At 42.5% G+C, this 14,833-nt stretch overlaps 1 protein-coding gene across 4 annotated transcripts in view; it reads right to left on the bottom strand.

Annotated features, from left to right (window-relative positions):
• The window catches only part of CTIF (cap binding complex dependent translation initiation factor), a 419,064-nt gene that overhangs the window by 194,808 nt on the left and 209,423 nt on the right, over positions 1 to 14,833 (bottom strand). For all 4 annotated transcript variants that reach the window (XM_075586030.1, XM_075586013.1, XM_075586021.1 and 1 more), the window contains one exon: positions 13,001 to 13,077. In XM_075586030.1, coding sequence (XP_075442145.1) covers positions 13,001 to 13,077 — 77 coding nt within the window. The remainder of the gene's footprint in view (positions 1 to 13,000; positions 13,078 to 14,833) is intronic.

The following is a 14,833-nucleotide window of genomic DNA, read 5'->3' as shown; positions in this document are numbered from 1 at the left end:
TTCACTTGACATACACTTGCAGGCTATTTACTCCAGGCTACCGGTGCTTTATTTTCAGGATAGAAGGACTGTATGCAGATTTTGTTTTTGCCATTCAAACCCGAGTCTGTATTATCCATGCCAACTTCAAACAACAAATCGGGTTCTCAGTTGTTTGCAATGCAAATATTTATCTAGAGATCTATCTCAGGGGGCCTACGATTATGGGAGCACCCAGACCCTACAAAGACATTAATCCGGCCCAGCTTGGATTTTAATGTCCGCTGCTACTTACCGATTTGTAAGGTACGGATGTAAATTTTTTTTTTTAGTATTAGATTACTTGGAATACCTACTGCTGGTGTGTTCGGTCTTGTTTGTTTCTTCTCTGAATATCTCCGGTTGAGAGTACTACATTTGTGGGAGAGCGGAGCACCCACATTGATAAAGCTGCAAAGTGGAAATGGAACGTAGCCAAGATCACTAGGCTGAAGGACTTCCCCAGCACTATATGGATCCATGGATAATTTACCTCTCCGAATTCGCCGATCGCGAATGCCCTGCCGGCAAGAGCCGATCGTGCATGCACGGCTGGCGTAACAGCCGATCTGGCGCATGCGTAATTGGCTCTGGCTGTTCGTGCATGCGCAGTCGACGTGGGCGTGAAAATTGTCCCGGTTTTGTCCCGGTCACCATACCGAAAGCCTTTCCTTTTCCCCCAAAGAGATAGAAGGAAGCACAAGAGCAACTATGTTTTTTTTATTTCAAGTAGAGAACACTCCAGTCAATATTTCTCCAGTAACTTTGACTGACTTCCTCCTAGACATGCAATGTAATCACCCTGTTGGTCTCACTGCCTTTTTGCATGTAGTCCAGTACGTACATTAATTGGTTTGGTTACACATTATCTTCATACATTCTGTATTTGTACAGTACAGACAACTCTAGTCCTCAAGGGCCACCAACAGGTCAGGTTTTAAGGATATCCGTGCTTCAGCATTGGTGGCTCAATCAGTGCTCAGTCGTTAGGACAGCCACCTGTTCTGAAGCAAGGATATCCTGAAAACCTGACCTGTTGCGGCCCTTGAGGACAGGCTTTGGCCCCCTCTGGTCTAGATGATGAGTGGCCATAAATATATGGCAATATATGTGCTGATAACTTTGTAGAGATTTAAGGGAAATTATCTTTATGGGGTGGATGCAAGTAAATACCCTTTGATGATGGAATCGGTTTCACAAGGTAGATGTGCAATGCAGAAGGCAACAGCTTTAAGGAATCCTCATAATAAATGGGACGGAAAACCAAAAATGACATGCCTGCTGGGTGATCCATTGCATGTCACTACCCACGTGTCTGCAACCTAAAGGGGTTAATAAAGCAGGTATGGGGAAATGTGGATGAGATGCAAACACCCCGCGAGTGGTGCAGCCACCTCAGTTCAGGCAATGGATTCAGGTTATTGAAACTCAACATGACACAGAGGCAAAGCTACCCAGCTCAGGTGGTCGATGGCAAAAGACAGATATCAACAATGCCACTTTTGCCAAGTTGTCATGTGCCCCAGGAAGGCACTCCAGAACGAACAAAGACACAGCGGAGGGGCCTTTGTAGACAAACAAAATAACAGCTGGGTATATGTACTTTTGACAAGATATAACTGAATTTGAAGTGGCAGGACACATGGGGCCCAAGTGAAAAATCAAGTGTCTGGGAAACAAAAGTGGCCGTGTAGTGCAATATACGTGTCTACAAAGAAGGGCTTCCCATTGTTAAAGAGAAGCACTAGGAATATGAAGTCACCTTCCCTATGCCTGTCGTTCAAGCCAAGCCTGTCTCCTTCACTACTGTATGTCTGCCGTTCAAGTGCTATAACATGTGATTGTTTGACACACACACATTCCCAGCTAGCTCAAACTCCCACACCCACCACATCATGAATATATTTATGCCAAAATGAGTGCTACTGAGCGGGGCAAATGTACACAACAAAAGACAGGGGTGCCCAATGCTACATCAAATTGACAAAACATATATGGTAATAAGTATAATGTTTAAATACTTGAATAATAATAGTAATTACTTGTTTTTTTTTTAGTTAAACCCTTTGGCCAAAGCGTCGTAAGCCTGCATACCAAACGTCGAGGTAAACCAAAAATGCAGGTCCTAACACTAATGCAACATGTGATTGTTTGGGCAGTTAATAGCTCTTGGTTCATCTCTTATATACGGAGTTGTGTATACTAGCTGTAAAAAAGTTTTTGTTAAATTGGCTATTTTTCTTGTTTCATCGTTTTATATTTAAACACTTTACCTGGAGATATACATTTTTCCGCATTTGAAAAAATGTGTTGGCTTTACCTAAATTGATCAATCAGTTTGGTCACGTCTTGTAACAGTGGGTACGTAACATTATGGAAAATGTGTAATATTATGGAAAATGTCTCATTTTTTATTTTCGATTAAAAAAACAATTCATGTATTAATTGCTGGTTAAATTGCCTTCATCTCACCGTTTGGGGCAGAATGCTAGACAACTACAAGTCCCTCATTACAATTTATTTATACTGTGCTAACATGTTCCACAGCACTGTATAATTTAGGGAAGGAAATGAAAAACAGACAGTTTTCCATGGGTTTAGGCATATTATTTCTATAAATCTTTCCATGAAGCTGAACACAGGGGGTTCCATGGCTGTGTGCATGACAACTCAAATTGTACACTATGGACTTAATACGCATGGAATGCAAGTCCTGGATTTTATGTAACCGGCACAGTGAGGGGGGAAAACAAGGACGTTCGAAGTCATTCAATAAACTCGGGACAATGTGGCAGATAGGGAGCCCTCGTAGATATATGAAGAGAGACCTGGAAAATCACCAGTATGGATAACCAACCCTGCAGGAGAAGGTGGAGGTGCAGCAATTTCTCATGCTCTATTCTTTGAAGGGGGAAATCCCTCTCAGGACCAAAGTGAACTCATTCCAGAGACCTGTTTAAGGGGTCACATCTGGGGCATCGATACCTTCTTTACCCAAACCTGACACCTATACATATTTTCTAAAGTAAGACTTGGGAGGGGTTTGATTTCCTCTGGCTGCTGCCTTTTGTCTGATGTGACTGTGTGTTTAACAGGTGCTTGTACAGCCAGAGACCCCCCCCTCCCCCTCCGCACCTCCTATTAAATTTACTGGGCGGGGATAAGGGGAAAGAACACACTCGATTGACAAACACTTCCCAATTCAGAGGCCCCTAAGACATTCAACTGTCCGACTATGTGGGATTGCACATTTAATTGCAGTTATTTTATGGAGAAACTTGATACTTTGTTAAAGCAGCAAAACACCTTGCACTATATTGCACCTTGAACCACATCTTTTTTTGGTTTGCTTTTTTGTTGTTCTAGGATCGGAGCAGGACGACTCCAGAGCTGAACCCCATTAATTCCCGCTCCAGGGAGCTGCCCTGCTTCCAGAGATACTTCCATTCATTAGAGTTGCCAGTATCTCTGCAGCCAGGGAACTTGTGTGACCAACAAAATGGCGGCGTTTAAATGTCCTGTGTCACGCGGGCCGAAAGGAAGCCGTGACGTCATCCCTTGCGGCTTTTTTATTGGCCTGCCGTCACCTGGACATTTAAACTCCACCGAGATACCGGCATCCCCTACGGTGGTAAATATATCTGGAAGCAGGGGGTCCCGGAGCTGAAATGAATGGGCTTCAGCGCCGGAGACCATCTGCTTCAATCCTGTAACAAACAAAAAAAGATGTCGTTCATGGTGCTTTGCTGCTTTAAGTGGCGATTCCTTTAAATGACAGCTCTATAGGCACATCCGTTTTATTGTAGGCCTTGCACGAGAGTAGATGGTTTCCGTGCATTACAGTTGCTATGACACTTTATCTGAAATCCCAGTGTCAGAAATATGTAGCCCTTCCTATTTTGGGAGTACAGGAGGGCCCCAGGCATGCGGCGGGATACGTTCTAAGGGCCTGCCGCAAAGCGAAAATCACCGCAAAGCGGAACTGGCGATTTTCGACGTGTACGCAGGCACAGACCTGACATTCCCCCTTCTGCGCATGCGCGACCTCCGTTGTGCGCATGCGCAACCTCGGCACACCCCATTCTGCGCATGCGCGACCTCGGACTTCCCCCGTTCTGCGCATGTGCAGACATGGCGGTCCCCTTCTCCGTGCCGCCGAGAAGCGGGGTCCTGCTGTCTGTAGTAGAGCAGGAGTGTCTAACTCCAGTCCACAAGGGCTACCAACAGGTGAGGGTTTAAGGATATTCCTGCTTCAGCACAGGTGGCTCAGCCTTGTGCTGGAGCAGGGATATCATGAAAACCTGACATGTTGGTATCCCCTGCTCTGGAGACAGAGAGACAGATCGTTGTCAAATTGTCAGCAAGAATCTGCAGTTGAGGAAAAATATGTGCCAGTTTCATGCCAGTTAAATTGGAAAACTGTGCACTTCACATTATGTGCTACTTTCTGTTCCTCATAATTCGCATGCTAACCCATTTTTGAAACTGGAACTCTGTCTTTCATTTCCTTATTGTTGTCATATTAAAACCATTGTTTATTTACTGTAAGAGAGCTCTTCTTACCCTGTGCAAAGCCGTTTTTTATTTTTTAAACTGGATACTTTGTTTAGGAGATATAAGCGATTCCGATGTTACGTGTCAGGGAGGTTAACATGAAGCTCTCCCCAGAGCCCATTTAAGTCCAAAGGTTAGGGGACAAGACACTAACTTATGAGTTATACTCCCGGGAGGGAGAATTGCTGCTTTAATCTTCTTACGCCGCTCTACCAAGACTATACTGTGCATCATCACTGCGCAGTTCATTTGGTTTCAACATTACAAGTGTAACACCCCTATCCCACCCGGCTGCACAGAGATAGGGTGTAAAGAATAACAGTCTCTCACTCTGTCTCTGATTCCATCAGACTGGGTTTTACCTGCTCCAATAGTGTACGTAGCTCAGCGGTTACATCTCATCTAAGGGCCTTCCTCTGCTGGGCTCAGGCTGTTGGAGTGGAATGAATAGGACAGGGAGCCAGGAACTTTTCCACGGTAGTATTTATTGGGTGCAATTATCCGCATACAGCACTGACAATACAGGTTCTTCCTTATGCAAGAGAGGTGCCCACCTCCACTGGCCCCTACATAACCCAGCGTGATGAGATGAAACCTTGCAGCTTGCCTCAGAACTGACACTCTATTGCTGCCCAGGACACAGTGTGACGGTGGGGGTAGCCAGTCTTCCCAAATAAAGGTGAAGCCCGACTGGTAACCCCTGAAAACCGTGGATCCCTGGCAGCAAAGTAGCACCATAAGCCAGGGACAATGTAATGCAGGGAAGCGCAAACTTCTGCTGCTGCGCCCCCGTCTTGGCTGCCCCGGTGCTCGTGGTAATGCAGGTAGTGCAGGTGGTAATGGGTTGGCTGGGTGAAATTGCTGCTGGTAAGTGTGTTTCCCATGGGCCGATTCATATTTCCCGCTCGCCCGGCTTTTCGAGCCGGCTTGGCACGCCCCCTCCTCTGATGTCAGCAGCCAGACGAGCCCCCTTTTCGATTTGCTGGCGGGAGAAATTCCCACGCTCTGATTGGTCGCCAATCCGACTTCCATGTTAAAGATAGCTCAGCGGAGTGTATGTAAGGAGACGGCCCGATCAGAGAACCAGACCATCTAGTGGCTTGAGTCGGTGAAGCAAAGGTGGGCTTTTCAAAGTTGATCTGTTGCGAAGAGCAGAGCAACCGGCTTCATTTTTGGAGCTAGGACAGCCTGCCCTGCAGAGACTAAGTCAGACGCGAGGACCAAGTTCTCAGAAAAGAACATAGCGGTCGCGGTTGGGTATTCTGCCCGATAAGAATACCAGGAAACTCAGGACTAGGTCCCGGTCAGGATAAGCATTCCGAACCAGGTGCCCTGCACCTATTTGAGGCTAGTTTTGGACTTCAGACTTCAGTAAGTATGTATCCTACCTGTATTTGGTATTTCATTGTATGTACGCGGGTTTACGCAAATAAACTACATTTTATTCCACTACCATGTTTTGCCTAGTGAATGATCCCATAAAGGTATAAAGGTGTTAAAAGTACTGGTCTCCCGTGACACACAGGTCAATGCCTGGGTCTGAAGTCCCTTCTTTTGGGCAGACTAGGGCTCAGCAGGAACTGATCACCCAGAACTGGAATATCCTCACCCTTCCCTTGGGGATATTAGGCCTTAGCAGGAACCAAGGACTGGAATATCTTCACCCAGGGGTCTTATCCACCCCCTGGGTAGGACAGGACTCAGGAGGAGTCCAACTATCTCTAGATTTAAACGTTTAGAGCAAGAAATTAGAGCATGGTTGGATATGACAACATTGGAGGAATATTTTAAAAATAAAAGAATCCCTAGAGTTCTTAAATGGATTAAGAACTCCACATACGGTATTAGAAATCCCAAATTTGTTCTTGAATGGGAAAGAGTTCTTGAGTATTGTTCTATATAATTAAACACTTGATTGTTGACAGAGGGGGGGGGGAAGGGTGTGTGTGGAGAGCATGCACATTTTAATTGAAACTTCTTTGTGTTTTGTCACGGAAATCGTAATTATACGCTATAGTCTTTCATTCAATCAAAAACATCAAAATAAAAATACAATTTCACTGACAAAACACAAAGAAGTTTCACTTTGTGTGCTCATCTATGAGTCACCTTTTGCCTGAAATCCATTTTTACATGGAACCCTTATAAGCAAATCCTTCACTGTGTGTGTGTGTGTGTGTGTGTGTGTGTGTGTGTGTGTGTGTGTGTGTGTGTGTGTGTGTGTGTGTGTGTGTGTGTGTGTGTATATGTATATATATATATATATATATATATATTTATATATATATAAAGACAAAAACAATGTAAAAATGAAAAAAAAAATGAATATATAATTATATCTGTGAAAAAACAAGAAATTCCTACGGCATAAATTGGATTATACAATGAACAGAATAATTGGAATCCAGTAGAATGGGACAACAGGCCCAAAGGGAATTACTCTGATTTACCCAATAAGAACATTTGGCCTAGAAATGATATAAAATTATATAAACAGGTGAAAACACTACAGAGAACAACCAAATGTGTCATTCACCAAGTCCCTACAGAAAAGATTCTAATACTAGGTTAAATGCAATACTAGGAATACTAAGAGACAATATTGCCAAAATGGGGAAGCTAGTGGAAAAGTGTCTAAAAATAAAAAAAATCTAAAAATAAATATTCCAATCCACAAAGTAATGGTGTTAATAAAGATGATTTGATTGTTAATAGAAAGACTACTTCTAAAAATAGAGCCTACACCATAAAAGGCTCTGATTTATCAACAAGAGACTTTGAAAACACTTATACGAAATATAAAAATCAGGACCGCAAACTATACAATAGACTTGAACATCTTCATAAGCTACCTGATGATACTGAAATTGATCCACATTTTATTCCGAGAATGGCAAACAGGAGACATACGAGATCAAACTGGGATCTGGACAACCCACCATATGTAAATATCCTCAAAACTCTAACAAATAAACTATAATTTTCAGGAGAGGTAAGAGAGAAGGGTGAAAGACCTACAACCAGAAGGGGTATCAAAACCCAGATATTGATTGCGAATGGTCTTTTCCATTTTTGACTTTTTGAGGTCTTTAAAAATGGACTATCATTTTCTCCCACCAAGAATCCAAGCAATTTTGATCTGTATATTGATCTTCAGAAGATTATCAGAAAGCTGACACTACAAAGTCACTTTGCAGGTACCTCTATGGATGCGAGTCAAATAGAAACACTGGCTCCATATAACTATGACTACATTTGAAGATTCCTTAGACCAAAAGGTGTTTAAAGACCTTGAGGATCTATTTAAAGAAAGTGATCCTGACTTTATTGTAAACAAAAAGGTTGTATATACGGGTTTCAAACCGAGCTCTGTGTTTTTTCCTCATCATGCTAAAGTGATGTTGAACTTTTTTGGAAAATTGGTAAGGCATCGATGAGCCTTCAATTCTAGAAAAAAACCCGCCTTTAAGTGCTCTCCGATCAAATACATACATAATTATGTGAGATGCGGACAAAGGAGGTGGATTGGTATTATAAACTATAGGGGATTATTGCCATGAGGCTGAATGCACGTTACATATTGCAGACTCAAAGCAGACCCAAAAGAGAATGTTAAGGTTTTAATTGAAGAATTATTAGATGAAGCCCACAAAATGGGAGTTCTGACCAAATGAGAATATGATTTTCTGTTGATACTTACCCCCCACAGTACCTAGTTTTTTATTATATACCCAATATTCACAAATCACTTACTGAAGCCCCCAGGATGTCCAATTATTTCTGGTATAAATTCAATGACTAATTTATTTCAATATTTGGAGTTTTATTTGCAGCTTTTAGTTTCCAAACTCCCTTCTCATTTAAAAGAGAACTTCAGTATTACAACAATTGAATAACTTCAACTGGGATACAAAATACACATTGGCAACACTTGATGTACAAACATTGTACACGAGTATCCCCCATGAAGAAAGCCTGCAGACAATTAATCCTTTTAATGTTTAGATGGCACACTACTACTGTTAGAAACTGATTTCTTACTGAGCTCTATCGAATTTATACTACGTTATAATTATGTTTTATTTGATTCAAATGATTATTTACATGTCATGTACTGGGAATCAGTCCTGATGAAGCACGCAAGTGCGAAACGCGTAAAGGTCATGGGAGGTTACGCAATGTATCTACAGCAGCAGTGTTGTAAGTCGGGTTGATTTGGGGAGAATTCCACACCCCAGCTGATGGGACTGTTCTCCGGAGGTTAACAACATTACATCCCATTGGCAATCTTCCCCATGTTCCCCGCGCAATCTGCTTACTACTTTAAAATGTATCATTGTAAGTTGTTATATGTAATAATGATGTATTTATGATTGCATTAATGTTATTTGTTTTAATATTGTGTATTTTGAATATATCCATTTCATACTGATCCCCCCGTGCCCTGCTTGCTTTCTTTCTTATATAACCATTTCTGACAGCTTGAGTGTAATTTCTCCATTTGATACAGTGAGACACATGCTACATATCCATCTTGCTCAGAGTTTCATTTTTGCTTTATAACACACACACACACACACACACACACACACACACACACACACACACACACACACACACACACACACACACACACACACACACACACACACACACACACACACACACACACACACACACACACACACACACACACACACACTACAGCAAATTAAAAAAAGAAACACTTATGAACACAGTCCCATCTCAGACAGGGCCACAGTCCTCCCTTTTTCTATACTCACTCAGCATACAATTTCGCATTTGCATGCCATTACCCAGAATCCCCAGCTGCACCGGAAGCATTGTATGCTTGATGACTATGGGGGAAAGGCAGGGTTGTGGACCTGTCTGAGACATGTGAATGTTTGTTTTGTATGTACTGTATACACATACATGTATATGTGAGTGTGTATATACAGTATACACATGTACATATAAACATTGTTTGCAAATATCTAGTTAGTAGAACTGCACTTAACAAGTGCTAAAGGAATGCTAAGGGAGACTCGATGAATAGGTGCAAATGTAGCATTTTCATGCCCTCTCAGAAAATTATTCCCTCCGACCAAAGCAAATCAAGAGAAGTTCTATTATCATTCTAAATCTCCCAGAAAATGTTTCAAATGTTCACCAATGTGGCCAGAAGGGGTTAAAAAACGTGACACCCCCCCACCCCCTTTGCCAAACCTGTTTCATGTCAGGCTTGTGCATCTGTCTGAAGCTTTTGGTCTGCGTCCAAATCATGTGTGGAGAAGAATAGTTTTAAATGAACGGTCTTTAATCATAAAAAAAAGGAACAAAGCGAGTCATGAGCCCAAGCTTGACATATACAGAAAGTTCCTGTCTTCATGGGACAAGTAGAGCTCTAGTATAATAGAGAGCATGTATGCGGTCGGTACAGGAGACACCAGCATACTGTCCTCACACTACAGGCTCACGGTGTCTGTGTCTAGGGATAAAGAATGAAGATCTACAGTAGGAACAAAATGCAGTGAACTTTGCCAGAATACTGTATATGGATCCAGGGTGATTACACACCTGTAAAGCCATTAATATAGGTGTGTGGACATGGGAATCTATACAATGTGTAAGCCTTTTAATGCAGTAGAAAGAAGCAAAACATTGCACAGCTTTTGCGTCGCTGGCCCCATTAAGACTGTCAAAGACCCCATTAAGACCCTTGTCAAAAGTACATTTTCTCTTATAAAGGTTAATATTGGAACAAAAATGCAATGTTCTCTTTTCACCTTAATCACTTTCTTCACATTGACCATCAAAGCAATGTTAATGAAAAGGTTTTGTTTGCTTTTTCCCCTTGCAGGGTTTACACAGCAGGGGAGCTCAACTCCAGTCCTCAAGCCCCACCAACAGGTCAGGTTTTGTTGATATTCCTGCTTCAGCACAGGTGGCTCGATCAGTCCCAGCTTCTTCCCAGGTGGCTCAATCAGAGGCTCCACCTGACCTGTTGGGGTGGTCGTGAGCACCCCTGGTCTACAGCATTGATAAAGAACACTCATTCACACATTCACATCTGAAACAGGTCCACAAATCTGCCTTAATCCATGATCGCACAGCATACCGGGCTTTCACTGCAGCAAAGCTCCATTACGTGACTTGGGCTGAGTCCCCGCTGGTGCTGACTGCGCTCATGCTTGAGTGGTGACGTCACCAACTCTTCAAGCATGAGCGTTCGACTGTCCTGCAATAATTTTAGAGCAGGAACGGGGGGCGTGGCTATGAAGGGAGGAGGCGTGTCATTGGCTGGATCTGGGCTGTGTGTCTTTATGTGTGTGTGCCTCCCTCCATTCTCTCCCTCCTACCTTCCCCCATCTCGCTGCCCCCATTCCCTCTTTCCGCTCAGCAAATAACATGAGCAAATCTGTTTGCCCCTTGTACTTAATCTGCTTATACATCCCCAAAACACTTCACAATGTCCCATGTTTTGTGTGAGATTCTTATAAAGATGGTTTACGTTAGGTTGGTATTTTAATAGCAACATAAAATGTTGTGAAACTCATCCCTAACCCTATAGAACCACTTGCAAATGCAAAAAGCACACGTGCAAAATAATTCACACTACAGTATTTTAAAGCATCAGTTTCCCTCTCTCCGCTCAGCCCTCCTCTTCACCTCTCTCCGCTCAGCCACCCCCCCCCCCCTTCCACCTCTCTCCGCTCAGCCTATACTGCCTCTCTCTCCCCATTCGTCAGAGCAGGGTCATGTTACCCTCCAAAGCTAAGCATGTTACTAAGCTCCAAAGTCAAATTCGCTTGTCTCCCCAAGCTTGGAAGAGCGTACGTGTCCGCTCATAAGCGGAATACTGATCTAAAGAGGTAAGCGCGCCAAACACGCTCAGCGCCAGCGGGGACTAAGTCTATTTTCTCCTGAAAAGGGCATTGTGTTAACCATAATGGACCCTCCCCACCTAAAGTCTGTTGAGGTTAAGGCTGGGACTTACTTTAATTAAGTCCTACTTAAACTTGGCGTTACTCACATCCAAAGCCCTGAAAAAGAGCAAAACCAGTGGTGGTGGTAGTGGAAGAGTTATTTTTAGAGTACCCATTGACTTATACACCACCAAGAAGTCTCCTCTATACAACACATGGAGACTACCTGTGAACACTCCTGGGAAATATTCTAATTTAAATTTAAAATCTGTATTATTGAGAAATAATCATTTGCATTATCAAATTAGCATTTCCCCCAGGTATTTCAGGTGTGTTGACAGATATGTCCCCATGTGTCGAATAGAGGAATGTTTTGGGTAAGGTAAACAAATCAATGAGTACTGCTCCTCATTAGCACAAGCTCCTTCTGCCCTTTGCATAGGCTCATCATTAGCATAGGCTCATCTTCTTCATTAGCACGTGCTCCTCCCCCCCGGTTAGTATAGGTTCCTCATAATTCACATAGGCCCCTCCTACCTGAACGTCACGTTATTGGAAGCCAATGCAAAATCGTGCTACAATGACGGGACGTGAAGCCCATCCCAACGAGATATACAACAGCTGTTTTTGCATATAATGCTTTAACCTCAGGCTATAGAGCATCATTAGGAAAAGCCAGAAACAGTCAGCATCTGTAATGGTTTTGGGGTTACCCAATGTTTCCTTTTGGGTCTTTTAAACCCAAAAGAAACCCCGATTGATAAAAAAATAAAAAAGCAAAGTCCTACTCTGTATTGTAGCATGTTGATTTTCAGGGAGTGTCTTGTGATTGAGCTGCACAAATGAAGAGACGGGTATTTGATGCACGTAATGTATGATCTGACTCCCGCCACCAGTCTGGTACCCGATACATGTGAACAGTAAAAGGAGGGGGACTGAGAATTTGATATACGTTTTCAAACGCATGAAGATTCATCAACAAGGTACAGGATGGAAGCATCAACTTTGGAGAAAGAGGGATTCTACAACATGATGCAAGGCTCGGAAGCTGCAGGCCCAACGGAAACACTCCCCGAAAAGGGTGATGGGTTCATGGAATACTTTACGACACGTGGAAGCCAATACGGTAAATAAATGAGCACAACCCACAAACAAGGTTATCTTACAGTTAGGGGGAAAAAAACAGGGTTGAAATGGGCTTTTAGGATAATGAGCCGACTAAATGTGTCAAATGGTCCATATCAAATTATACGGTGCCCCATTCAAAATGCAGAGAGATTAGGTCTTCTCCTTGTGAGGTAAGCTTGAAGGCCTATTTTTTTTGAATGACGTGGGATTCCCTGACAAAGAGAAGACTGTTTCACAACATCTTCAGCGGGAGCCCTTTTTTCTATGTTGGTTTTTAAAATGTATTTATTACAGAAGCACTGTAAAAACACCTTTAGTAGAGAAAACCTCCCTGAATTCTGACACAGTCATTTTGGCAGCTGTTCTCCTACCTCCGGTCGTTCCTTCTTCTTCGGAATAGTTTTTTGGTGTGTGCAATCTCGGCTTCGTGAGGTAACGGGTGATATCCCTGGTGGTGAAAGAAGGAGAAGAGCAATCAATCTTAAGTGAAATACACCAGCTGAAATATTGCTCTCTGGGGACTTAAATTACACAATTATTTGTATATTGAAACTCCAGACAGGGAGAGAGAAATATGTGGAAAACATATTTCATGAATTAATAGGAAAAGAACATGATATCAAGTCTTATGACACACAGACCTTTTCAGGACACTGAAAGAACATATTACCAAGGCAACACAGGTCAGCGAGATCTTTGTTTTTCTATATCAGAACATCCCAGTGTAGAGCTGCAGTACCTTAAAATAAGCTTGTACCAAAACAATATGGAAGTGCTCACCTGGAGTGCCCATCTGTAGCCATTTTTATTTCTCAGCATTAATAATGAAATGCATTACAAATAAGGTTCTGAAACTGTATGAATCTCTGAATGTCTATATCAGGGGTTCTTAACCTTGTGTACCTTAATCACCCCTAAGGATCCAACAAGGTCCCTAATCACCCCATAAAAATAACCCCATTCCAATAATTTTATATTGGACATACTGGTACCACACAACGGAGTTCAACCAGGCCAGTAGTCCGAAATGTTTAGTATAGGGGCCCTCTCTTTTTAACAAGGACGTGTAACGAACAAAGACGGAAAAGAAAGGGTGGATCCCTAGAGACCACGCGTTTATGTGGCAGGAGATAAAGAAGCTTTCACACAATGTATCAGCCACGTGTTATTCTAACAGAATAAACGTAATAAAATGTTACAAATAAACAATGGAAATTAATGTTTGACGTCTCGAGTTTAGAGAACAAATAGTTGCAGATGCAAGAATGAAGCTCCTCTTAACAAGCACTCGGATCCAGTCAAATGAGGTAGTGGTATGATTACAACTTAGCTTTTAATAGCATATCTTAATTAGAAAAGTGCAGACAAGCAATGACAATTAGACAACATATATAAAAACCAAAACTAAAAAGTGAAAAGATCCTCACACACATACACAGAGAGTAATTCCTCCTTGTCCAGTCCATGCATATGTCTGGGGTGTATAGGAGAGGTGGGAATGTGGGTGGGTCAGTTCAACAAGGTTAATCCCCGAGAACGTTTTACCTCATTACACTGGATCGTAGTGCTTGTTAAGTAGAGTTCTTTTCATGCATCTGCAAGTATTTGTTCTTCAAGCATATCATGCTCCTCTATCACCTCTTCTACTACACTAGCAACAGCTCTTTTGCCTCCTTCCCCCTTGTCCCTTTTTGTACGCATGTGTCAAGTTTAGATCATTTTTAATATTAACAAAATTCAATCTTCAACCAATCCCAGCACCTTCTCAATCACCCCCTGAACCCCCTTCAATCACCCCTGGGGGTGAAATGATGCCTGGTTTAAGAACCCCATGTCTATACTAATAAGAGCTCACGTACATTGCAACATCTACTTACATATATTACTTGTTTAAAATGCATCACTACATGCAATGCGCCTCCAATCCTCCAGGATCAATACGGTTATTAGAATCGTACTCTGCATATTATAGTTGGTTATAGCCTTCTTCCCACCAAATCAATTTAGTTTCACGGTATCTCACAGCAGAAGTGCTGTGCTCTCATCGTGGGAGACTTAGTTTAGGAAAACACAAACACAGTTTAAGTCGCGGGAGGGAAAAAAATGGAGGTCTCGGGGTGGTAAAATGTGGTTTCCCTCTGGGGAACCCCCATTCTCGTAGGATACCCAGAAGCTAAAAATCCCCCAAGGGGAATTTCTGCTGT

The sequence above is a fragment of the Ascaphus truei genome, chromosome 1 (assembly GCF_040206685.1).
Source record: "Ascaphus truei isolate aAscTru1 chromosome 1, aAscTru1.hap1, whole genome shotgun sequence".
Taxonomy (NCBI): domain Eukaryota; kingdom Metazoa; phylum Chordata; class Amphibia; order Anura; family Ascaphidae; genus Ascaphus; species Ascaphus truei.
Note: the sequence above shows the minus strand (reverse complement) of the source record. Positions and strands in the feature narration are given on the sequence as shown.